General features: G+C 45.1%; 3 protein-coding genes across 3 annotated transcripts in view; 1 reads left to right on the top strand and 2 right to left on the bottom strand.

Moving 5' to 3' along the window:
• Positions 1-6276, bottom strand: part of LOC144486400 (uncharacterized) — a 67567-nt gene extending 61291 nt beyond the window's left edge. Inside the window, exon 1 of the mRNA XM_078204439.1 lies at positions 6245-6276. The gene's annotated coding sequence lies outside the window, so the exon portion shown is untranslated. The remainder of the gene's footprint in view (positions 1-6244) is intronic.
• On the bottom strand, positions 4412-22730 carry LOC144486392 (uncharacterized). The gene is made up of 4 exons (XM_078204429.1): positions 22713-22730; positions 18530-19030; positions 15740-15743; positions 4412-5082 (listed from the first exon to the last, which is right to left on the bottom strand). Exons 1-4 carry the CDS (start codon positions 22728-22730, stop codon positions 4412-4414), a joined length of 1194 nt encoding a protein of 397 aa, XP_078060555.1.
• A 408-nt stretch (positions 22731-23138) lies between these two features.
• Positions 23139-26124, top strand: LOC144486404 (uncharacterized). Its single transcript, XM_078204444.1, has 2 exons — positions 23139-23371; positions 23518-26124. Exon 2 carries the CDS (start codon positions 23750-23752, stop codon positions 24419-24421), a length of 672 nt encoding a protein of 223 aa, XP_078060570.1. The 5' UTR covers positions 23139-23371; positions 23518-23749; the 3' UTR covers positions 24422-26124.
• The last annotated feature ends 393 nt before the right edge of the window (positions 26125-26517 follow it).

Here is a 26517-nt window from a genome sequence, read left to right as displayed (position 1 = left end):
AAATTCCGCCAGCTGCTATGGGGTGGGATTGTTGTCGGTGCAGACTCGATGGGCTGAATGGCCTCCTTCTGTACTGTAGGATTTCTATGATTCTATGACAGGATTCAAACCCGGTTCCCCAGAACATTAGCTGAGTTTCTGAATTAATAGTCCAGCAATAATACCACAAGGCCATCGTCTCCCCATCAAGGTCATGGCTGATCTGATTGTGATCTTAACTCCACTTTTCTTCCTGTCACCCTTGACTCCCTTTTCGATCAAAAATCTCTGTATTTTGAGTATATTTAATGATGCAGCCTCCACTGCTCTTTGGGGAAGAGAATTGCAAAGACTAACGGCCCTCTGAGGGAAGACATTTCTCCTCATCGCCATCAGAAATGGGGGAGCCTTTATTTTGACAATCTGCCGACTAATTCTGGAATCCCCAACATTGGAAACATCCTCTCTTCATCTATACTAATCACTACCTCACAATCTGATGTCAATACTATGGTCACCTCTAAACTCCAGTCAGTACAGGCCCAACCTTTCCTCACAGAACAACACCTTCATCCCAGGTATCAGCCTGCAGATCCTTCTCTGAACTGACAATGACAGAGAGGTGATCAGGGAGGGCAGAGCTGAAACAAAGCAATGGATGGACATGGATTCAGATCCACAGTAACGGAGTCACACCAGCCCCAGAGACGTGGAACCAGAGTACAGATAACAGAGCACAGCACGAAAATTCAAAATTATAGGTAAATGTTCAACAATACTCACCTCTGAAACAATTTCACTGTTTTCTAATTTAAAACCTGCGGCTGGAAAGATGTCAGAAGCACTGGAATCAGAGAAAAATTGCAATCTTCAAATATTCTAACTCCCTGCAAAAGATTACAAGAGTCATGTGTTAATTGTGGCTTGAAATTAAGAGATACACATTTTTTGGGGGTTTGAGATTGCTTGAAAAACCTCTTCTTCTAACCAAGGAGATTCCAAAATCACAGAATTTCTGTAGTGCAGAAGGAGGCCTTTTAGGCCATTGAGTCTGCACCAAGTTTCTAACAGAGCACCTTTACTCAGGCCCTATCCCTGTAACCTGATATACGTACATCACTAATCCTCCCCTTTCCTTCCCCCTCATCTTGGGACACAAAGGGACAATTTAGCACTGTCGATCAACCTAACCTGCACATCTTTGGAGTGTGGGAGGAAACCAGAGCACCCAGAGGAAACCCACATGGACAGAGGGAGAATGTGCAAACTCCATACAGACAATCACCCGAGGCTGGAATTGAACCGGGTCTCTGGCGCTATGAGACAGAAGTGCTAACCACTGTGTCACCCCCAACAGTCATTTGTCAGTCCTGAATATAAATCCATAACATTCTCCCCTCCTGTTTTCTCGCATAAGATTACTTAAGATGGAATATACTTACATTGGAAGCAATTCAGACAAGGTTCACTCGCTGATTTTGGGCATGAAGGGGTCTGTTTTATGAGGAAAGGTTAGGCAGGGTACACCCTCTGCTCATTGGATTTTAGATCAATGAGATGAGATCTTACTGAAACATATGAGATTCTGAGGGTGCTTGACAGAGTGAATGCTGAAAGGGTTTACCCCTCAACAGGGAATCTGGAACTGCGAGAACAATTTAAAAATAATGATCTAAGACAGAGATGAGGAGAAATTGCTTCTCTCAGAAGTTCAGTAAGCTGTGAAGTTCTCTCCCTCATTGAACAATAGAGGCCGGCTTATTGAGTATATTTAAAGCTGTGTTATATACAATTTTACCGACCAGGAGGTGACGAGTTAGAGAGGTTGGGGCTGGAGGAAAATTGAGTTAAGCCATGTGTTTACTGAATGGCAGAGCAGCCTCGATGGGTCTAGATGCCTCCTCCTGCTCCTAATTTTGATCATGTTTTTGTTCTGTTCTTCGAATGGCCGCACATTCCCCCTGCAGCACCTTCCCCCGGGAAAGGCAGCATCCATGAACCCGGCCTGTCAGTCAATGACTCAAACATTGTCTCTCCTGGTCACCCAAATCCTGAAGCTCCGCCCACTGGCCGCGCATGCGCTCTGCTCACCTCTAAACAAAGATGGCGGCCGCGGCACTGGGCCTGATCCCGGATAAAATCCCCGGAGCTGCAAACCCGGGACCGGAAGGCTCTTATTCAGGCCTTGCGGCCTACAGCAGATGTTTGTGAAGCCTCTGTTTCCTCCCCACCCCGACTCCCGGCTCCATTCCTCCGCCGCCCCACCGATTCTCACCCCTTGAAACAAGCGTCTCCCGCACTCGCAGGGCTCCGAGCAAAGTGACACTGCGCATGCCCCAGATACAACGCTGCGCCTGCGCACTGGGCTCCTGTGGAGTGAGTAGGGCACTTTCACACCCGCAGCGAATGCTGGGTAATAACCGCCATTGAAACCTCATACAATTAATTCATAATAACATTGTTCGCATTTGAGGTAAATTAATGAAATATTGAGAATTGGTGATCTCCTGTGCTCCATTTCTCAAAGTTCTGCTGCAGGACCATGCAATGGTTTCAAAGCTTTCACACCGTTTCCCTCTCACTCCTCCCTTTATGGTGCTGATTCTGGCTGGGTTCAATCACACAGTCACTGGTTCTTCTCTCTGTCCCTGATACTGAATATTCACTGTTTTAGAGAATGATACAGCATAAATAGAAATCATTTGGCCCATTAAGTCTGTGCTGGCTCTCTGGAAGATCTATCCAATTAATTCCACAGCCCAGCTGGTAGAGTCAGAACAACGCGGGAGGGTCGTGGGGATCCCAATCAGACCAAATCATTTTATCATAAAAGTGAAATACTGTGGATGCTGGAATCTGAAAAAAACCCAGAAAATGCTGGAAAATCTCAGCGGGTCTGATAGCATCTGTGGAGAGAGAATAGAGCCAATATTTCGAATCAAGATGTCCCTTCATAAGAGCTCTTACGAAGTGTCATTCAGACTCAAAACGTTGGCTCTATTCTCTAATTATTTTATCAATATGTTTCTTGTTCTTAGTTTCCAAATGGCAGGTAAGAGACCTCTCCGGTCCCCACTTGAGCTCTGATTTTTCACTGACCATGCTTGGGTAGGATTATAACCATTATAATCTACGCTCAGAGGTCTGCTTTTCAGTCCAGTGCTACTTGGAGTATACCGTCACCTCGCCGACTATCGGGTCACAAGTCCCTCACAGTTCTTATCACAAATTTATGATGAAATAATTTAAACAATGCCTGAGAACGCTTCTTCACTTCTTAACCGACTCCCTACCATGGTTTGTTGATTGGTCAGACCCTCTTTTTACAAATTCGGGTATATCAGCTGCTGAACACCAGCCGGTGTTTTGGAATAAGTTTAATTCTAACTCATTCTGAGTAAATATTCCCACCACGTCCTCTATCGGGGCCCTGCTAAGCAGCTTTAATGGTCCGTGATTGCAGAAACTGAGCAGCCACAGGAATGTGGTCAAGATAGTCCAGTCCCATAATGCTTCATATTCAATCTGCAGTCCTTCAATTATAACAGAATATGTGGCTGTATGTAGCTGCCTCGGCCATTGTCAACCCCAACACTGCCTTCTTGAACTGCTACAATGCCTGAGGTGTAAGTACACCCACAGTCCTGTTAGAGAGGGATTTCCAGCTACACATTCCATACTATCACCAGAATGAAGGTGGATACCAGATTGTCTATTCCATTCAACCACACCCAAGGTGAGTTGTTCAAATTCCTTGATTGTCCAGGACAATATATTCACAATATCTTTAAATCAGAAATTAAACATTCCCATTTGATTTCAGGCATTAACATATTCTATTAGTTTGTTCCTTATTGTCAATGTCAGGCTGGGGTTCTCCTTGGAACAAAGGAGGTTGAGGGAGATTTGATAGAGGTGGACAAGATTCTGACAGGTTTAGATAAGGTGGACAAAAAAAAGCTGTTCCCATTAGCTGATGAGACAAGGACGAGGGGGACACAGATTTAAGGTTTTGGGTCAGAGATGCAGGGGGGGGAATGTGAGGGAGAATATTTTGATGCAGCGAATGGTAATGTTCTGGAACTCGCTGCCTACGAGGGTGGAGGAAGTGGAGACAACAAACTATTGCAAAGGAAATTCGATTGGCATTCAGGCGGTGTTTCAATTAGAAATGCTGACTCAACATGTCTTAACTTCCGATCGCCCGGTCACTCTGTGATCCGTGTGAAATTTGAAACCAGGTATTCGCAACAAGACTCAGCCCACTGGAGGCAAAGTCGTGAGACCGGCCAGTCCAGCAGAAAGAACCCCTCCGACCCTCCCCATTGACCAACTGGGAAAATGAACAAAATGCAGTCCTGGATGTAACTGAGAGCAGAAACAATGACAGCAGAATCCAACCCCTGGAATCATTTGTGAATTGGTTGGTGTCTCAGCAGGTGGGATGAAGTTCTGAAACTCTTCCCACACTGAGAGCAGATGAATGGCCTCCCCCAGTGTGAACTCGCTGGTGTCTCCGCAGGCTGGATGACTGAGTGAATCCCTTCCCACACTGAGAGCAGGTGAATGGCCTCTCCCCAGTGTGAACTCGCTGGTGTGTCTGCAGGTGGGATAATTGAGTGAATCCCTTTAAACACTGAGAGCAAGTGAACAGCTTCTCCCCAGTGTGAACTCGCTGGTGTCTCCGCAGGGCGGATGACTGAGTGAATCCGTCCCCACACTGAGAGCAGGTGAATGGTCTCTCCCCAGTGTGAATTCGCTGGTGTCCCCGCAGGCTGGATAAGTCAGTGAATCCCTTCCTACACACAGAGCAGGTGAACGGTCTCTCCCCAGTGTGAACTCGCTGGTGCGTTTGCAGGTGGGATGTCTGAGTGAATCTCTTCCCACACTGAGAGCAGGTGAATGGCCTCTCCCCAGTGTGAACTCGCTGATGAGTCTGCAGGCTGGATAACCGAGTGAATCCCTCCCCACACTGAGAGCAGGTGAACGGCCTCTCCCCAGTGTGAACTCGCTGGTGTGTCCGCAGATTCGATAACTGACTGAATCCCTTGCCACACACACAGCAAGTGAATGGTCTCTCCCCAGTGTGACTGCGTCGATGAGCTTCCAGCTGAGATGGGGAAATGAATCCCTTCCCACAGTCCCCACATTTCCACGGTTTCTCCATGGTGCAGGTGTCCTTGTGACTCTCCAGGTTAAACAATCAGTTAAATCTCACACAGAACACAGGTACAGTCTCTCCCACTGTGAATGCTGCGATGTATTTTCAGGCAATGTAACTGGTTAAAGCTCTTTCCACACTCAGTGCACTGGAACACTCTCACTCAGCTGTGTATGTGTCTCGGTGCTTTTCAAGTCACACAAATGATTAAAGTTTTTGAAGCACAGAACAGAGAAACATTTCTCCTTTGAGAAACAAAGGTCGAAATATTCAGGTCCCGATGAATTGAGTGAGGATGTCAGATGTTGATGTGACGTTTGGTTTGAAATTTGTCTGCAAATCCTCCCCTTCCAATATCCTGTAAAAAGAATTTACAAAAGTGATCAGTGTCAGCACAGGATAGAAATTCAGGACAATTCTAGTTTCTCTGGAACATTCTTTCCTCTCTCATTCCCCAAAAGCTGTGAATCTCCATCCCACACACTCTCCCTCCATTCTCACTCTGCTGTATCTAATATTCACCCTCCCAATTCTCCTGAAGGTGCTGGTTGAGGCTGATTGACAGATCCATAGAACACAGAACATAGAACATTACAGCGCAGTACAGGCCCTTCGGCCCTCAAACAAAGAACAATACAGCACAGGAACAGGCCCTTCGGCCCTTTATTCCCCGTGATGAATTCTCCCATTTCTAACATTTTGTCAATCATTTTCTCTTTATATATCTATAGAAATTTTTACAGTCAGTTTTTATGTCCCTGCCAGCTTACTTTCATACTCCATTTTTCCCTAGGAGTGGGTGTTGAAAACCTGTTGCTCAGTTTTCAATGCTTTCCGGTCACTAGGACCCGGTTGGGAGCAGAAAACGCCGAAGCCCCGCCCACTCACTGTTGCGTCACCAAGACACCAGCGCATGCGCTCTGCTCCCTGCTAAATCAAGATGGCGGCTGTTAACCTGAGTCTCGTCTCGAGAAAAAGACCTGAAGCTGCAAACACGGGACTTGCGGATTACTATTAGAGGTTTGAGACCTTCACCAGATATTTAGAAACCCTCTCCGTCCATCTGCCGGTTCCAATCCTCCCTCCATGTCTACGCATCCTTACCGGTTGCTGATGAGACAGAGGAACGTCTCTCCCCATTGCCATCATCCACGCTGCACATGCGCCAAACACGGCCTGACTGCGCATGTGCACCTCTCTCCCGTGCTGTGGATAGGGAACATTCCCCACCGCGAGGAATGTTGGGTAAAGCGCACGCCATAGAAATTCCTCATTTAGGAACGGTGAGCCTTTTCTGCTGCGATGTGAAAATTAGGGATACGGGTGCAGTCAATAACATTAGGAATCAAATTATACTGTAACCTATGCGGCACAATAGCACAGTGGTTAGCACTGCTGCTTCACAGCTCCAATGGACCTGGGTTCGAATCCCGGATCGGGTCACTGTCTGTGTGGAGTTTGCACATTCTCCTCGTGTCTGTGTGGGTTTCTTCCCACAGTCCAAAGATGTGCAGGTTAGGATGATTGGCCATTCTAAAAATTGCCCGTTAGTGTCCTGAGATGCGTAGGTTAGAGGGATTAGCGGGTAAAATATGTAGGAATATGGGGGTAGGGCCTGGGTAGGATTGTGGTTGGTGCAGACTCGATGGGCTGAATGGCCTCTTTCTGCACTGTAGGGTTTCTATGATTTCTAAGTACTCAAGGCATTCATTATCCAACAGAAAGTGGGGGAATGGAAATTCTCAACCGAAGTATCTGAAATTGATACATAATGAGGGGGAAGTCGAACTGTATCTTTCATGAACATGAACACGCAAAAATGGAACTTGACAACTTTTAAACAGCGCATCCTCTTGACACAGAAATGTCATAATGGGAAATGTGTGTGATGGATAGAGTGGTTTCTGGGGCACATGGGATTGTAGGATCCATGGCCCCATTAAACAGCAGCTATTGGTCTGTGTTTTATTCGAGGAGCATCAGTGACTGCAAACATTAATTCTGTTTCTGTCTCCATTGATGCTGTCTAACCTGATGAGTATTTACAACGTTTTCTCTTTTCATTTCAGATTTCCAGCAGCTGCAGTGTTTCGATTTTGTTTAGTTGAAGGCGTTGCTCATGGAACCGACTCTAGAAACAAACGGACCATTTAAAGCTGTGTTTCAAGTAAGGAAAAAGTAGTTCTGTCGGGGATTTTCATTAAATTTACATTTAGAAAAATTTCAAATTTTTCAGTGTGTGGGAACGGATTCAGTCGTTCATCCACTCTGCTGAGGCACCAGCGAGTTCACAACTGGAACATGGACATTACTAGAATTACCAGCAATTGGCTAAACCTCCTTTGACAGCACCTTCCAAAACTACAAACCTCTCCTCCAACATGGATAAGGGCAGTTTGTGCACAGAAACCCCACTACCTGCATTTACTCTTCAGAATCACGCACTATTCTGACTTGGTAGTTTACTGCTTTGCCTTCGCTATCACTCGGCCAAAATTCTAAAACTTATTTCCGAGCAACGCAGTACAGTGGCACAGGGTGGCACAGTGGTCAGCACTGCTGTCTCACAGCACCAGGGACCCGGGTTCGATTCCAGCTTTGGGTGACTGTCTGTGTGGAGTTTGCACGTTCTCTCTGTGACTGCATGAGTTTCCTTCAGGTGCTCCGGTTTCCTCCCACACCCCAAAGGTGTACAGGTTAGGTGGATTAGCTATGCTAAATTGCCCCTTAAATGCAGGAGGATACAGGTTACCTCAGGATTACAAGTTGTTTTGAGACTTGAGATTGAAAACGACATTTGGAGGTGAATTTTCCTGCATCCTTTGAGTTGGTGAAGGTTGTGGTTTGGCAGGTTCTGTCAGTTCTTGTCCAGTTGTGGATGTATAAAGTCCTTACCGTTCATTCCCTCCCTGTTTCATCTCTATCTTTCTCCTCCCATTGAGGCTGAATTTTTGTGTCGATCTGGATGGGTGACAGGTTTCCTGCATTGAAGGACATTAACAAACCATTTGGGTTTTTAATCACAATCCAGCAGCTTCCGGAGTCACTTCTTCCTTGTGCCGGCTCCACAAATGACCAGATTCATTCAGCTCAATTTCACAACCTGCCTTTGTGTTTATCACTGTTTTTTCCTCTTTAAATTAATTTGCAGCCTCGAGAAATCCGTGAGCCATGTACATATTCAGTGTGAGAGGTTGCAGCCCCTGAATGAGCTGCTTCTCCACTTTTAGTTATACTTCTGTTCTGCCCCACGCTCCTGTTCGTTGGCTGCCCAGTGTGGAGGAGACTGGGGAGGTCAGAGGATCTTTTCCTGGACCTGTTCTTGGGGCTGGTTAAAACAGTAATTTGTAGTTCAGCAGAGGGTAACTTGGCTGTGGGCCCCTCTTCTGTGGTTTCACAGTAACTTCATTACAGTGTTACTGTCAGCCTTACTTGTGACTAATAAAAATAAACTTTAACTTTCTTGTCCGTGCTCGTGTGGTCCTGGAGAGGGAGCAGACAGTGTCGACTGGAACACTCGATATCTTCCACAACTCAGGGTACAGAGTGTCTCACAAACACTGGAAACAAAGTTCTGGTTTAGTTCAGATGGAAGTTCGATTGGTTCACAAGATTTGGGGAAACAAGATTTGAAATAATATTCCGTGGAAACTAGAATTGTTTGTTGTGAATTTCTGTCCTGTGCTGGCAGTGATACTGACTCTGTCAATGTCTTTTACAAGGTCCACGAGGACGATGAATTGCAGATGGGAAACTGAAACCAAACATTACATCAAGATCTGACAGAGTCACTCAATTCATCAGAAACTGAATATCATCGACCTTTAAATGTGGAAGGAGAAATGTTTGTCTGTTCTGGCGGTGGGGAACAATTTCAAACATGAGTGTGACTGGAAAAGCACCGAGACACAGACCTGAGTGAGAGTGAACTGACTGGAAAGAGCTTTGACCAGTTACACAGCCTGAAAAAAACATCACACCATTCACAGCAGAGAACAATAAGACCATGAGAACTAGGATCAGAATTAGGCCATTGGACTCATTGAGTCTGCTCCTCCATTCAATGAGATCACGGCTGATATGATATGACAATCAAATTTTCTGCCTTGTCCCATAACCCTTAATAGCCTTACTTCGAAGCAATACACATGTTGTGTGTGGACAAGGCTTGACCAGACAAGAACACCTGCACCATGGAGAAACCATGGAAATGTGGGGACTGTGGGAAGGGATTCAGTTACCCATCGCTGCTGGAAATGCATCAGCGCAGTCACACTGGGGAGAGACCATTCACCTGCTCCATGTGCGGGAAAGGATTCATTCAGTCATCCCACCTGCTGGCCCACCAGCAAGTTCACATTGAAGAGAGGCTTTTTAACCATGCTGACGGTGATCCCAACTCTAAAAGCCCTGAGGACCTGGTCACGCACCAATCTATTCACACCGAGAAACAGTTCTGCTGCTCTTACTGTGGGAAGTTATTTAAGCGATCACAGAATCTCATTGAACACAAACGCACTCACACTGGGGAAAGGCCGTTCACCTGCTCTGTGTGTGGGAAGGGATTTACACGATCATCCCACCTCGCTACACACCGACTGGTTCACATATTCCGAATGTGAGAAGAGTTATAAAACCACAAGTGATCTGCTGATACACTAGCGAGTTCACAACAAGGAGAGGCCATTCAGATGTACAGTGTGTGGGAAGGGATTCACTCTGTTATCCAGCCTCCAGAAACATCAGCGAGTTCACACTGGGGAGAGGTCATTCACTTGTTCCTTGTGTGGAAAAGGATTCATTTATTTAACCAGCCTCAGATCACACCAACTTGTTCACTCAGATAAGAAACCTTTCAAATGTTCTGAATGTGAGAAGAGCTTTAAGGCCTCAAGTGTTCTGCTGAGACACCAGCAAGTTCAGACCAGGGAGAGACCGTTCACCTGCTCTGACTGTGGAAAGGGATTCACTCGCTCATCCAACCTGCGAACACACCAGCACATTCACACCGGGGAGAAACCGTTCACTTGCTCTGAGTGCGGGAAGGGATTTTCTCACTCATCCCACCTGCTGAGACACCAACACACTCACAATGGAGAGAGACCATTCACCTTCTCTGAGTGTGAGATGGGATTCACTCAGTCAACCCATCTTCTAAATTGACAAGTGTCTGCAGGGGTTGGATTCTGTTGTTATTGCGGCTGTTAATCACATCCAGGACTGAACCGTGTTCATTCTGACAGTTGGAGTTTGTTTTTGCTGATGTTAGTGATCGCTATAACTGGGCTGGAGTTTAATACTCTGGATAAATGTCAACTGAACTAATATTGTTGAAGACACAAAGCCGGCATCTTCATTTCTCCAGGATAAGAACAGATTAATCAATGTCTTGTTGCATTTCTGTGGCCTTTTCTCCTTTCTAACTCTATATTATTTCAGTTCTCAGACCTTCAGTTACTCTCCTGGGCAAGTCCCAGCTCCCCATACTTTCCAGAGCATCTTTCCTGGCATCGGAATCCAGGGAAGGTATCAGTAACACATCCGCGATAGAACATAGAACATAGAACAGTACAGCACAGAACAGGCCCTTCGGCCCACGATGTTGTGCCGAGCTTTATCTGAAACCAAGATCAAGCTATCCCACTCCCTATCATCCTGGTGTGCTCCATGTGCCTATCCAATAACCGCTTAAATGTTTCTAAAGTGTCTGACTCCACTATCACTGCAGGCAGTCCATTCCACACCCCAACCACTCTCTGCGTAAAGAACCTACCTCTGATATCCGTCCTGTATCTCCCACCACGAACCCTATAGTTATGCCCCCTTGTAATAGCTCCATCCACCCGAGGAAATAGCCTTTGAACGTTCACTCTATCTATCCCCTTCATCATTTTATACACCTCTATTAAGTCTCCCCTCAGCCTCCTCCGCTCCAGAGAGAACAGCCCTAGCTCCCTCAACCTTTCCTCATATGACCTACCCTCCAAACCAGGCGATCACAAAAGATAAATCACAGTTGTTTGCACTGATCCACTGTTGCCCCAATCATTGAGGATGGTGATATTTGTGGAGCTTTCTCTCTCTGTGATTTGTTTAATTGTCCCCCACCATTCACGACTGGATGTGGGGGGACTGCAGCTTTGATCTGATCCGTTGTTTGTGGGATCGCTTGGCCCTGCCTGGAACATGCTGCTTCTGCTGTTTAGCATGTTTATAGTCTCATGTTACAGAGTAACCAGGTTGGAATCTCAGTTTTAGGGTGCCCAGTGCTGCTCCTGACTTGTTCTCCTACACTCCATGTTGAACTAGGGGAGGTGATGACTGGTGGTATTATTGCTGAACTATTAATCCAGAAACTCAGCTAATGATTTGGGGACCGGGTTTCGAATCCTGCCACATCAGTTGGTGGAATTTGAATTCAATAAAAAATCTGGAATTAAGAATTTACTGATGACCATAAAACCATTGTTGATTATCGTAAAAAACCCATCTGGTTCACTAATGCCCTTTAGGGAAGGAAATCTGCTCTCCTTACCCGGTCTGGCCTACATGTGACTCCCTCTGAAATGGCCTCGCAAGTCACTCAGTTCAAGGGCAACAAGGACTGGACCATAAATGCTGGCCATCCAGCAATGCCCATTTCCCATGAATGAATAAAAAAGAATTTCAAGTTGAGGACTCCCAGGATGACTCACTTGCACTGTCCACCTCTGTGCTGCTCCCTCTACTCAGGTCTGAACTGCTGGTAGGACAGCACATTTTGGCAGGAAGGATAAAAGGGAAGCAGATTATCTAAATGGTGAGAGATTGTAGAGCTCTGAGATGCAGAGGGATCTGGGTGTTCTAGAGATTGAATAAACTGGGATTGTTCTCCCTGGAAAGACGGAGGCTGAGGTGTGACCTGATAGACGTTTATAAAATTATGAGGGGTGTGGATAGGGTGAACAGTTGGGAGCTTTTTCCCAGGGAAGAAATGACAATTACAAGGGGAACAAGTTCAAGATAAGGGGGAAAGGTTCAGTGGAGATGTTGGGGGAAGTCTTTTTACACAGAGGGTGGTGGGGGCCTGGAATGCACTGCCAAGTGAGGTGGTTGAGGCAGATACATTAGCGACATTTAAGACTTATCTGGATAGACACATGAACAGATGGGAAATAGAGGGATATAAGTGGTTGGTCTCGCTAGGACAATGTGATCAGCGTTGGCCGAAGGGCCTGTTCCTGTGCTGTTCTTTGTTTTTTGCATGAATCACAAAAAGCTAGTAAGCAGGTAAAGCAAGTAATTAGGAAAGTTATCATTTGTGAGGGGAATTGATTACATAAATATGGAGGTTATGCTTCAGTTATCCAGAGCACCAGTGAGACCACATCTGGAGTACGGTGTACAGTATTGGTCATCTTGTTTAAGCAAGGATGTAAATACATTGGAAGCAGTCGATTGACCAGACTAATGCTGGAAATGTGTGGATTATGGGTAAAGCTTGGACAGGCTAGGTTTGTGTCTGCTGGAGTTTAGAAGAGTAAGATCAATTTGATCGAAACATAGAAGATCCTGAAGGTTCTTGACAGGTTGATGTGGAGAGGATGTTTCCTCTTGTGTGAGAATCTAGAGCTAGAGGTCCCTGTTTAAAAATAAGGGTTCGCACATTTAAAACGGAGATGAGGTGAAATATTTTCTTTCAGAGGGTCGTGAACCTCTGGAACACTCTTCTGAAAAGACAGTGGAAGCAGAGTCTTTGAATATTTTTAAGGCAGATGTAGATACATTCTTGGCAAGCAAGTGGGTGATAGATTATTGGGGGTAGGCAGGATGCAGATTTAAAGTTATTATCAGATCAGCCCTGATCTGATTAAATGGTGGAGCAGACTCAAGGGGCCAAATAGCCGAATCCTGCTCCTTGTTCCTGTGAGACATTGGCAGTAAGATATGATTCAAAGTATGACTGTGTCAGCCTGCTGCTTGACTGGACTGTTCGACTGTAGGAATGGTCATATTTAATAGTTTGTAGCTTAGTTATGTGTAATGATCAAGTAATTGAAGTGTATTAATCAATTAATCTGCTGTGATATTCTGCTTAATTGTAATACGTTAGTATCATGTAACCAGCTTTGTCTGTAGCTGCATCCTTATTTGAGAAGTGAAATATATCACATGACCCTAGGCCGGTGTAAAGCTACACTTTTATACTTTAATTACAGAGTCCTGTGGATCCCATCAACTCTGGATGAGCTGAGGTCTGGAACTGTTAACCCCTCAGCCATTGACAATAACAGTTATATTGAGTTAGAGGCCATATTGTGTGAAGAAACCAGCTGTGAAGTTTCAAGCCTTCAGTACTGTGTCATTAGTTTATGTTTATTAGTCATTAGTCTCACAGGAACAAGGAGCAGGATTCGGCTATTTGGCCCCTTGAGTCTGCTCCACCATTTAATCAGATCAGGGCTGATCTGATAGTAACCTTAAATCTGTATCCTGCCAACCCCCCAATAATCTATCACCCACTTGCTTGCCAAGAATCTATCTACATCTGCCTTAAAAATATTCAAAGATTCTGCTTCCACCGCCTTTTCAGAAGAGTGTTCCAGAGGTTCATGACCCTCTGAAAGAAAATATTTCACCTCATCTCCGTTTTAAATGGGCGAACCCTTATTTTTAAACAAGGACCTCTCGCTCTAGACTCTCAAACAAGAGGAAACATCCTTTCCACATCAACCTGTCAAGACCCTCCACCCACATTATCTGTACCTTTAAGACCTGGCTGGCTTTAGAGATTCGCATTCTAATTAGTATTCTGTAACTTGATTTCTGTGTCTGTGCACTGTTGGAGAACAGATATCCACTCCATCTGACGAAGGAGCAGTGCTCCGAAAGCTTATGGTATTTGCTACCAAATAAACCTGTTGGACTTTAACCTGGTGTTGTGAGACTTCTTACTGTCATTAGTTTATGGCATTGTGTCATTAGTTTAACCTTTTAACTTTGTGGCCAAACGGGCCATCTAAAATGACAATTTGTAAAGCACTCTGGGACAATTGGGCAAGAACTAAAATGACAGGCTGCAGCCTAAAAGACAGAGATAAACAGGCTGCAACCCAGACGAGTGAATACACAGGAAATAGGCCATCCCAAAGACAATGGACCCTTTCTGGTCAAACATACTTGTTTACCGTAACCCCTTATTTGGGAGGGAGGTATGTGACCTATGTGCCTCCAGCACCTACAGGCATGGCCGTTGGGTACACACCCAGAGATCGGTGTGGCAGCACCTGATTGGACTCTTATCAATCAGGGTGATCAAGCCCTGATCGATTGATTGACAAGAATCAGGAGACCGCCCTAAAAGGACACGAAACCAGGGAGGGATAAAAGCTTCTGCACAACAGAAGCTCTCTCTCTCTCTGACCCCACGAACGAGCTACAACAACAGTGACCATTGCCAACGACGACCAGCATGAAGAGAGCCACCACACCCGAGAAGGAAGGAAGACCAGAGCCAGAGTACCAGACCAGACCAAAGGACCCGACTATGCAGAGGACGACCGAGACCAGCGCACAGATAAAGACCAATATCTGCTTGGGTCCTTGCCAGTCACGCAAAGTTAAGTCAAGGTCTTGTATTGGGCTTGAACTTTCGTATTTTCTGTAAGATAACTTATTGTTGGTTGGGTGGGTGATTATTGATTGTGTGTTCTAAATAAATATTGGTTGTACTAACAAGAAGTCTACTCATTGTCCATCGTATGAGTTTTAGAACAGACTGTGCGGCAGGCACAAGAACTTGTAATATCTTAAAAGAAGCAGTCACTTTCCTTCACACTTTATAACCATCTTTGGGTTGAAAAATTAAAGGTTTCAGTTTAGTTTTCATAACACAGTAGTTATTCTGACTCATTACTTTTGAACGTTTATCAATTGAATGTATTATGTTGTATTTATATGTGTATCTTGCTATCTCATCTTTTACACACTGATTTGATGCCCCCTTTCTTTGGATTTCAGATCTGAAGTCACTTTGTAATTTCTGTATTAGTTTAAGTCTGTGTGTCACTTTGTGTCCTTTTAATTAACTGGCAGCCACTACAAAAACCAGCAAGCAGTTTCTTTAACCAAGATATACTGATAGTCACCTGCCCCAATGAGAACTGTACAGGATTTCTACACATCAATTAGACATTTGAGCCCAAATGTTAACCATTGGGATTTGACACCATAAACTAGCATATTTCAAATAAGTGGACAAAGAAGATATCTTTATGCCCCTATTATCTCAGTACAAAGCCATAAAATTTAGTGAAATGACAGGAAAGGCTATCATGTGGGGCAGACTCCGGAAGTAACTGACACATTAGACGGCCAGTCGGGAAATTGCAGGAAATGGTCAGTAGATGACCATCACCACTGAGAAACCAATCAATGATTACACACCACCTAAATCAATCAGGGACTGATCATGGTGAACCAGAGTTCAGGAACACCATTGATCGTGCACAGGGGCTGTGTCTAGAAAGGGTTAATAACCATCAGCTTTCAGCTGCCCAGTTCACAGCTCAGAGAAGCTGAGCAGGAAGAAGATAGACAACAATCAACAGGACAAGAGACAGTGCTGCAGTTGGCTGGAAGTTGTGAGCCAGCGTTACAAAGTGAACTGACTGCTTCCACTGCCTTTGTTAAGTTTTACATTTTGTACTTATGTGATTAACTTAGTAAATTCTGTAAAGCTTGGAACAATATTTGTACTAAGTTTGGTCCTGTAGCTAGTTAGAAATGAAAGTCCCTTTTCGATCACCTCTTCCAACTGAGTCCAACAATTGTAATTGACGTTAAGTCTTATATTTAAGTTGAGGGAACCCAGGTCTTACAGAAAATCTCTGCTAAATTTGGCACAAGCCCCCAGCTGTGAGCCAGGAAATCTTTGCAGGATTGTCTTGGGAACAGTGTGCTGTTGTCATTTCTGGAACCTAGGTCAATGTGGGGTGATCTGTGTAGTTTTATCATTGACTTTTCTGTAGCAATTTGTCACAACTGAATGGCTTCTCAGGATAGAGAGCTCTGAACTTATGATATTATCTCTGTTCTCCGAACAAGTAACTATATTCTGTCTATTATTGCAGTGCTGTTAATAAAGTCAGTAAAAGACAATCTGCTGTTGGGAGTTTGATTATTTGAGGTCTGAAACCACAAGATTCAATATTTAGAGTCAACAATATAAACAAGGAAACACACCAGGGGCCCAATACGCCAGCTGGATATTCACAGGGTGAAGTCTGTTATCTAACACCTCGAGAGGACAGAACAGAGAAAGATCCCAAATGTAAGAAATCCTCCAATTATTTGTGAATATCTTTCAAATGCTGACAGGTTCCAACTCCCAGTTTCCATTACATTGAAATCAATGAAAGATGGAATATAGACAGTTGGACTGAAAGCAGTGCGGGGCCCACTTGTACTGAGATACCAAGTCTAAGGACCATTTACACAGAAACACAAAATCCAGGGACCACTTACACCGAGACACCAAATCCAGGGAGTATTTGCACTTTGAAGTTGATTTATCGGGTAGAGGTTGTTTGCAATAAATCCCCAATTTTCAATAAAGATTTATCTATCTAGCCAGAATGAACATTTTAATTGGTAAAATCAGAAGATTTATTAACCATTAAAAGGTTAAAAAGTTAGAAAGATAAAAAACAAAGTTCGAATTAACAGTAATTGGCAGAAAGGAGAAAGCTTATCTTTAACAATGAAGCAGACTTCTCAAAACTTTCCTCGGTTGATCAGGCCAAAGACGTGAAATGATAATCAGACAAGGTGGATAACATGTTAACAGAGTGGCTACTCAAAACCTTTATTTTTACCCCCTCAACTCTCGTTTGCTCAAATTAGCTTCAGTGTTGAACTATATTTGATTAACTTAACTGTCTGATTGGCCCCTGACACCTACTAGCATCCATTTATACAATAAATGGCAGAGCCATCAAGAGTATAGAAACACAGAGGGACCTAGGTGTGCAAGTCCACAAACCCTTGAAGGTGGCAGCACAGGTGGAGAAGGCGGTGAAGAAGGCATATGGTATGCTTGCCTTTATAGGACGGGGTGTAGAGTATAAAAGCTGGAGTATGATGTTGCAGCTGTATAGAACGCTGGTTAGGCCACATTTGGAGCACTGTGTCCGGTTCTGGTCGCCGCACTACCAGAGGGACGTGGAGGCTTTAGAGAGAGGGCAGAAAAAGTTTACCAGGATGTTGCCTGGTATGGAAGGTCTTAGCTATGAGGAGAGATTGGGTAAACTGGGCTTGTTCTCCTTGGAAAGACGGAGAATGAGGGGAGATCTAATAGAGGTATACAAAATTATGAAGGGGATAGATAGGGTGAACAGTGGGAAGATTTTTCCCTGGTTTGAGGTGACGATCACGAGGGGTCACGGGCTCAAGCTGAGAGGGGCGAAGTATAATTCAGATATCAGAGGGACGTTTTTTACACAGAGGGTGGTGGCGGCCTGGAATGCGCTGCCAAGTAGGGTGGTGGAGGCAGACATGCTGGCATCGTTTAAGACTTACCTGGATAGTCACATGAGCAGTCTGGGAATGGAGGGATACAAACGATTGGTCTAGTTGGACCAATGAGCGGCACAGACTTGGAGGGCCGAAGGGCCTGTTTCCTGTGCTGTACTGTTCTTTGTTATCTCCTGATGTCTTAGAACAATAAATGAGACAGCTTAGAAGAATCATAGAATCATAGCTTGAGTGAGGTCCCATTCATTCCCCAACTTAATATAACTTGTCAAAGCCATAAATGTTTTGTGAGCTCGACCTTATCTTTCTAGATTGACTGGAAAACATAATTTGACAGTTCTCATGACTTATGACCAGTGTACTTAAAATCATATTATTTATAATAATAAACAATTACAACCTTTGTGTTACAGGTTATATTACCAGTCTGACAAGGACAACTATTGTTTAATTGCTTATTCTTCAATTGTCTCAGAATTAAGGCTCTTCACTTCACTAATATGAGGATGTTAAACCAAGGGCCCCATCTGCTCTGTCAGGCAGAGATGAAAGATCACATGGCTTCTATTTGGAAGAAGGACAGGGAGCTCACCCTGGTGAGACCAATATTCCCCCTCACCCAATCTCACTGCAAACAGATCACTGCTCATTGTCACATTGCTGTTTGTGGAGGCTGACTGTACACAGAGATGTCCTGAGGTTGTGAAAGGTGCTATATGAATTCAAGTTCTGTCAGCTCCAGCCCAGTTACTGTACTTAGCAGTAACATCATCAACACTTCCCCAGTGTCATGATGAACAAGGTTCAGTCCTGAATCTGATGAACAACAGCAGAATCAGAGCAGTGCAGTCAATTGTGAACTCTCTGGTGTTTCACCAAGTTGGATGATCGATTAAATCTCTTCCTACACATGGAGCAAGTGAAGGGTTTCTCCCCAGTGTGAACTCGCTGGTGTGTCTGCAGTGCAGATGATTTGGTAAATCTCTTCCCGCACTCGGAGCAGGTGAACGGCCTCTCCCCAGTGTGAATGCGCTGGTGTGTCAGCAGATGGGATGATCGTGCAAATCCCTTTTCACACTCAGAACAGGTGAACGGCCTCACCTCAGTGTGAATTTGTTGGTGCGTCAGCAGGTTGGAGGACTGAGCGAATCCCTTCCCACATTTGCAGCAGATGAACGGCTTCTCCCCAGTGTGAGTGCGCTGGTGTACAGTGAGGTGAGATGCTTGCTTGAACCCAGTACTGCAGTGAGAGCACCTGAATGGTTTATCCTCAGTGTGAACACATTGATGGTACTGCAGATCCCCAGAACCTTTGAAATACTTCTCACACTCTGGACATTTGAAAGGTCTCTTGTCAGTGTGAACTCGTTGGTGTGTCTGAAGGTGGGGAGATGTCCTGAACCTCTTCCCACACAGTGAGCAGCTGAACGGTGCGTCCCCAGTGTGAATGAGCTGGTGCTCCCTCAGTGCGTGTGGGTTTTTAAAGCTCTTCTCACAGTCGGAGCATTTAAACTCTCTCTTGTCTTCGTGAACCTGCCGGTGTTTCAGCAGGTGAACGGCCTCTCCCCGGTGTGAAGTCGCTGGTGTCTCTGAAGGCAAATTAATTGAATGAATTGCTTCCCACAATTGGAGCAGATGAATGGTCTCTCCCCGGTGTGTCTGCGCCAATGAATTTCCAGCTCATATAACATAGAAAATAGAACAGTACAGCACAGAACAGGCCCTTCGGCCCACGATGTTGTGCCGAGCTTTATCTGAAACCAAGATCAAGCTATCCCACTCCCTATCATCCTGGTGTGCTCCATGTGCCTATCCAATAACCACTGAAATGTTCCTAAAGTGTCTGACTCCACTATCACTGCAGGCAGTCCATTCCACACCCCAACCACTCTCTGCGTAAAGAACCGACCTCTGATATCCTTCCTATATTTCCCACCATGAACCCTATAGTTATGCCCCCTTGTAACAGCTCCATCCACCCGAGGAAATAGTCTTTGAACATTCACTCTATCTATCCCCTTCATCATTTTATAAACCTCTATTAAGTCTCCCCTCAGCCTCCTCCGCTCCAGAGAGAACAGCCCGAGCTCCTTCAACTTTTCCTCATAAGACCTACCCTCCAAACCAGGCAGCATCCTGGTAAATCTCCTCTGCACTCTTTCCAGCGCTTCCACATCCTTCTTATAGTGAGGTGACCAGAACTGCACACAATATTCCAAATGTGGTCTCACCAAGGTCCTGTACAGTTGCAGCATAACCCCACGGCTCTTATACTCCAACCCCCTGTTAATAAAAGCTAACACACTATAGGCCTTCTTCACAGCTCTATCCACTTGAGTGGCAACCTTTAGAGATCTGTGGATATGGACCCCAAGATCTCTCTGTTCCTCCACAGTCTTCAGAACCCTACCTTTGACCCTGTAATCCACAGGGTCAGAAGGGGATCTGAAGCTCAGATGGGGATCTGAATCCCCTCCCACATTCCCCACATTTCCACGGTTTCTCCCTGGCGTGAACGGTTCTTTTTGCTTCCATTTTCAAAGGCCGATGATATTCAAGTCCTGATGAATCGAGTGACTCTGTCAGATTTTGATGTGGTGATTGGTTTGACTTTCCTGCCTGCGAACCTTTCCAATACTCTGTGAAACTGATTCAAAACAGAAAAAAGGGAGTGAGAGAGAACCCACAAAAACACAAAGGCAGGTTGTGAAATTGAGCTGAATGAATCTGGTAATTTGTGGGGCCGGCACGAGGAAAATGTGACCATGAAAGCTGCTAAATTGTTATAAAAAACCAACTGATTCACTAATATCCTTCAGGGAAGTGAACTTTTCACATAGTCCGGATCTCAAGAGAAGAGAGACAGAGAGCTGGGAGCAGAATGAGTGAAGGTGATGGATTGTATATATCTAAACCTCTGCCAGAACTTTGAGAGAATTTCCCCGACTCTCAGCCTCTGGCACCTCAAAGAATCAGGATAGCAAGTGTATGTGGACAGCATCAACTCCAAGTTCCCATTCAGGTCACACACCATCCTGACTTGTCTGACATCCAGCACTGGATTAACAAAAATTTCCTCTATTTAAATATTGGGACGATGAAGACCCGACTACAAACTCTACTCCATACCCACTGACTCCATCCCTCTCCCTGACAACAGTCTGAGGCTGAACCAGACTGTTTGCAACAATCGAAAATTATTTCACTAAAATAAAAGCAAAAACTGAAATAAAAACAGAAAATGCTGCATAAACTCAGCAGGTCTGGCAGCATCTGTGGAGAAAGAAACAGAGTTAATGTTCTGAGTCCCTATAACTCTTCTTCAGACCTGCCAGCTGAGTTTCTGACCATTTATCTCTGCCACCTCCAAGAATGAGTTTCTATCTCATAGAAACCCTACAGCGCCGAAGGAGGCCATTCAGCCCATCAAGTCTGCACTGACAGCAATCCCACCTCAGCCCATCCCCGTAACCCCACATATTTACCCCACTAATCCCTCGAACCTACGCACCCCAGGAAACTAAAGGGCAATTTAGCATGGAAAATCAACCTAATCCACACCTCTGGACTGTGGGAGGAAACTGGAGCACCCGGAGGAAACCCATGCAGACACAGGGAGAATGTGCAAATTTCACACAGACAGTCACCCAAGTCGGGAACTGAACCCAGGTCCCTAGAGCTGTGAGGCAACAGCGCTAACCACTGTGCCACCGTGCCGCCCTAAATCTAATTCCCATCACTCGACTTGGTCCAAATACATGTTCCTGAAACTCTCGTTCATTCATTTATAACCTCTAGACTTGACGATTTTTCACATCCTGACCAGCCTCCATTCAACCTGTGATAAACTTGAGTTTATCCAAATCTCTGCACTGAATCTCAGTGACTCACTGACTTACACAGGCTCCCGTTTCAGCAGCAACTCAGTTCAAAATTCTCATCTTTCTTTTCAAATCCCTCCATGACATTGCTTTTCCCCATTTCCAGTCACACACATGTTTGAATCTTTTCCACAGACATACGTTCATTTAGGTTTTGATGAATACAGTGACTCTGTCAGATTTTGTTCTATTGACTCCATCTACATTTCCCACTGCCTCAGAAAAGCAGCCAGCATAATCAAGGCCCCCAAATACCTGGACATACTCTCTTCCACCTTCTTCTGTCAGGAAAAAGATACAAAAAGTCAGATCATGTACCAACTGCCTCAAGACCAGCTTTTTCCCTGCTGCCATCAGATTTTGAATGGGATATTAAGTTGATCTTTCTCTACACCGTTGCGACAACTGTAACACTACGTTCTGCACCCTCTCCTTTCCTTCTCCCTATGTACTCTATGAACGGTATGTTTTGCTCATATAGCACAAGAAAAAATAGTTTCCACTGTATCCCAGTACATGTGACAATAATAAATCCAATTAAATCAAAATCATGCCCTGTTGCGCATTGCCAGTTGCTGTTATCTGTTCCTCAATTTGAGGATGATGTCTACTCAGCGTCGAGAGTTTCTGCCACGGGTCTTCATGAGACTGAAATGAACCGCAGATCTTTGGACATATGGGGCAGGACCTCTGAATAGCACAGTAGCACAGTGGTTAGCACTGCTGCTTTACAGCGCCAGGGACCCGGGTTCAATTCCCAGCTTGGGTCAATGTCTGTGTGGAGATTGCACATTCTCCCCGCATCTCCGTAGGTTTCCCCTGGGTGCTCCAGTTTCCTCCCACATTCTGAAAGATGTGCTGGTTAGGGTGCATTAACCTGAACAGGTGTCAGAGTGTGGCGACGAGGGGAATTTCACAGTACCTTCATTGCAGTGTTAATATAAGCCTTGCTTGTGACTAATGGATAAGCATTAAAATTTAAAATAGTTAGTGGGATCCGGAGAGCAGAATTTGCTTCCTTTCCTTGTTATGCTGCCACTTTGCCTGATCAATTAAACATCTGGCTCTGTGTAAAACAGGGTCAGATTACCCGGGGCAGAGGGTTGATGGACAAGTTGTCTCCATTCTGAACAATGGGGAACAAGCTCCTCCCACTCAATGACACCTTTGCCCCTTACAAAGATGGCGGAACGCATGAGCCCTGCTGCTCATTGCCCCCAATAAAGATGGTGGCCGTTAACCCGAGCCGAACATTGGACTTTGGGCCCCGCTCGGCGCGAAACAGAAAGTCCTTTTTTGGAAGTTGGGCCTGAACAACATGTTTACAAACACTCTTCACCCACCCGCCAGATCCACCGTCCCCGCGTTCCGCAATTTTCCTTGTACCGTTTGTGGATTCGAATAAAAACCGTCTGTCTGTCGCCATTACAGCGCTACTGCGCATGCTTAACATCCCGCCCCTCATTCACTCCGATTGGTTGGAGGACCATTCGCTCCAGCTCGGTCCTCCCGGCCCGCCCCCTTTGTCTATTGGCCCAGAGCTGCCGTCAATCAGTCCCCGGGCATTGTGACGTTGAGCATGCGCAGTGCGGCTCATGTCCAGGGACAGGCGCTTGTTTGTCTGATAGTCAGGCGGGAAGGAGGCGGATAAGCGGAGGCAGCGTTAGGGGCAGTGGGTGGGAGGGGAGGCTCCACACACCCAGTGGAGGCTTCAACACCCCCAATAAGGAACTAGCGGCACCGCCTCAACACCCAACACAACGGCAGCTGCAGCGCTTTCTCCCGGGGCCAGGCCCCAGTGGACAAATGTGGCTTCAGGAAGGAAATGCAGCAATGGGTTTGTTAATGAGAATCATCTTTAACTCACTTTACTGACCCTGGAGCAGGAGGAGAGAATGGGGGGGATTTCTATCCTGCACTCTCACTGATGGACTTGTTTTTTGTGGGTTCTCTCTCATTCCCTTTTTCCTGTTTTAAATCAAGTTCACAGGTTTTCAGAAGAGGAGGATTTGCAGCTGGGAAACTGAAACCGAATATCACATCAGAATCTGATGGAGCCAGCACCAATTTATGAGAACCTGAATGTTGTAGTATTTTGAACATGGAAGAAAATTGCACTGTTCACAGTTGAGAGACACTGTACGCATGTTCTGTGTGTCGACAAGACTTCAATCACTCATCGGGCCTTTTGGACTGTTATTGCAGTCACAAACGGATGATGGCATGGAAATGTGGGGACTGTGGGAAGGGATTCGATTTTCCATCACAGCTGGAAACTCATCGACGCAGCCACACTGGGGAGAAGCCATTCACCTGCTCCCGGTGTGGGAAGGGATTCGCTACCTCATCCCAGCTGCTGAAACACCAACGAATTCACACTGGAGAGAGACCGTTCACCTGCTCTGTGTCTGGGAAGGGATTCAATCAGTCATCCAACCTAGCAGTACACCAGCGAATTCACACTGAGGAGAGGCCATTCACCTGCTCTGTGTGTGGGAAGGGATTCAATCAATCATCCAAACTAGCATTACACGAGCGAATTCACACTGGGGAGAAGCCGTTCACCTGCTCTCAGTGTGGGAAGGGATTCACTCACTCAGCCAATCTGCTGAAACACCAGCGAGTTCACACTGGGGAGAGACCATTCACCTGCTCCCAGTGTGGGAAGGGATTTACTCACTCATCTCACCTTCGGAAACACCAGCGGATTCACACTGGGGAGAGGCCGTTCACCTGCTCTGTGTGTGGGAAAGGATTCAAGCAGTCATCCACGCTGATAAATCATGAACGGGTTCATACTGGGGAAAGGCCGTTCACTTGTTCCCAGTGTGGGAAGGGATTCATTACCTCATCCAGGCTGCTGAGACACCAGCGAATTCACAAGTAACTATTGTGATTGGATTTTGCTGTCATCCATATTCAGACTGAACCATGTTCATTTGGATCTTTTTCTGCTGAATTGAAAAATAGCTCCAGCTCTGTTAATAGGTGTTAACATAATTGGTCTTAGAAGAGGTGGATTAGGGGTCAGGAAACTCACACAAAACATCAGATTAGGATTGGATGGAGTCGCACAATTTATCATAACCAGAAAAGCAGAGAATTTTGAACATGAAAGGACACCACTGTTCACAATCACAGTCGAGGGGGAGGCGATGGCCTCGTGGTATTATCGCTGGACTATTAATCCAGAAACTCACCTGATGTTCTGGGGACCTGGGTTCAAATCCAAGGCAGATGGTGGAATTTGAATTCAATAAGAAAAATCTGGAACTATGAATCTACTGATGGCCTTGAAACCATTGCTGATTGTTGAAAAAGTTGTTGGGCAGATTTCCTTCCGTAATGTCCTGTTCTGGCCTACATGTGACTCCAGGTCCGCAGCAATGTGGTTGACTCTCAACTGCCCTCGGGCTACTAGGGATAGGCGATAAATGCTGGCCAGCCAACGACCCCCAGATCCCATGAATGAATAAAAAAAGTTACATTGGGGAGAAACCACGGAAATGTGGAGACTGTGAGTAGTGGGGCTAAATTAGGCTAATAGAAAACAATGTTTGAGAACTTTAACACAATACTGACTTAAGAGTGAATGATCTTAAAGCCCTGACGAGAGCTGTCATTATAAAAGACAGCTCTAACTGAATAACAAGTATTCCTCATTTAAAACATGTATTTTGAATTATAACATGGATGCAGTTTGCTTTTAGAATACATTTTGTGAAACTTCAACTAACGACAAGATACAGCAGAGTTTGATGGGATGAGTTAGACGGAGCCTGCATTCTGTAGGACAATGGTTTTACTGAGTGCAGCCAGTCACAGTCTCTCTCTCTCTCGCGCACTCACAGTCTCTCAGCCACATCTGTGAGTAAAACACTTTCTTTTATCCCCCTTTCCATTTCTTTTCTCATTCTGGGGGAAATTGGGGACTTGCAGCAACTGAAGGGAAAGGAAGTGAATCCAGGGAGGCTGCAGACTCTGGAAAGGTTGGCCCAGGTCTCTCTCTCTCTCTTAAAGACATTGACATCCTTTGCTCCCTCAGCTTGACACATTTATTTGTCTGGTTAAAAGGATGGTCTGTTTCCTAATGTTCATGATTAAAGGGCTGGTTTCCCCAGGAAATGGCTGACATTGAAGGGGACAATGTAATAAGGTATGACAGGTATGTGTATTTTTGGTGTAATCTGGTGTAAATTTATGATTCTTTGTGGGACACTAATTTTATGTAGCACAGAGTTATGTCCAGTTTTGCTTTTAGGTACCTATTAGATATATTATTTATGGTTCTGTGATAAATTTCATTTATTGTTATTTCAAGTTTGTAATATAGCACTGTAGTGACATACCTTTCCAGTCATTGATCCATTACAGCACAGAATATGTCCATTCGAGTCCGTGCTGACTCTCTGTAGAGCAATCCAGTCAGTCCCATTCTCCCTCTGTACCCCTGTATCTCACAAGATTATTTCCTCCAATTGTCCAGCCAGTTCAGTTGAAATCTTGGATCATCTCTAATTCCACCATTCTCATAAGCAGCGAGTTTGTGTTTGTGAACACTCCGTACCTTAATAAAGTTATTAATGAAATGGTCGTAAATATTTTTTGATTTGATTTTGTTTATTATTGTCACATGTCTCAGTATACAGTGAGAAGTGTTGTTTCTTGCGCGCTATACAGACAAAACATACCATTTATAGAGAAGGAAATGAGAGAGTGTAGTGTTACAGTCATAGCTAGGGTTGAGAGAAAGGTCAACTTAATGCAAGGTAGGTCCATTCAAAAGTCTAATGACAGCAGGGAAGAAGCTGTTCTTGAGTCAGTTGGTACGTGACCTCACACTTTTGTAACTTTTTCCCGACGGAAGTAGTGGAAGAGAGAATGTCCGGGATGCGTGGGGTCTTTAATTACGGTGGCTGCTTTGCTGAGGTGGCGGGAAGTGTAGACAGAGTCAATGGATGGGAGACTGGGTTGCGTGATGGA

The sequence above is a fragment of the Mustelus asterias genome, unplaced genomic scaffold, assembly GCF_964213995.1.
Source record: "Mustelus asterias unplaced genomic scaffold, sMusAst1.hap1.1 HAP1_SCAFFOLD_331, whole genome shotgun sequence".
Classification (NCBI taxonomy): domain Eukaryota; kingdom Metazoa; phylum Chordata; class Chondrichthyes; order Carcharhiniformes; family Triakidae; genus Mustelus; species Mustelus asterias.
Note: the sequence above shows the minus strand (reverse complement) of the source record. Positions and strands in the feature narration are given on the sequence as shown.

Coding starts and splice junctions, on each gene's coding strand:
- LOC144486404 (XM_078204444.1), top strand. CDS start 23,750: ATGATGGCATGGAAATGTGGGGACTGTGGGAAGGGATTCGATTTTCCA.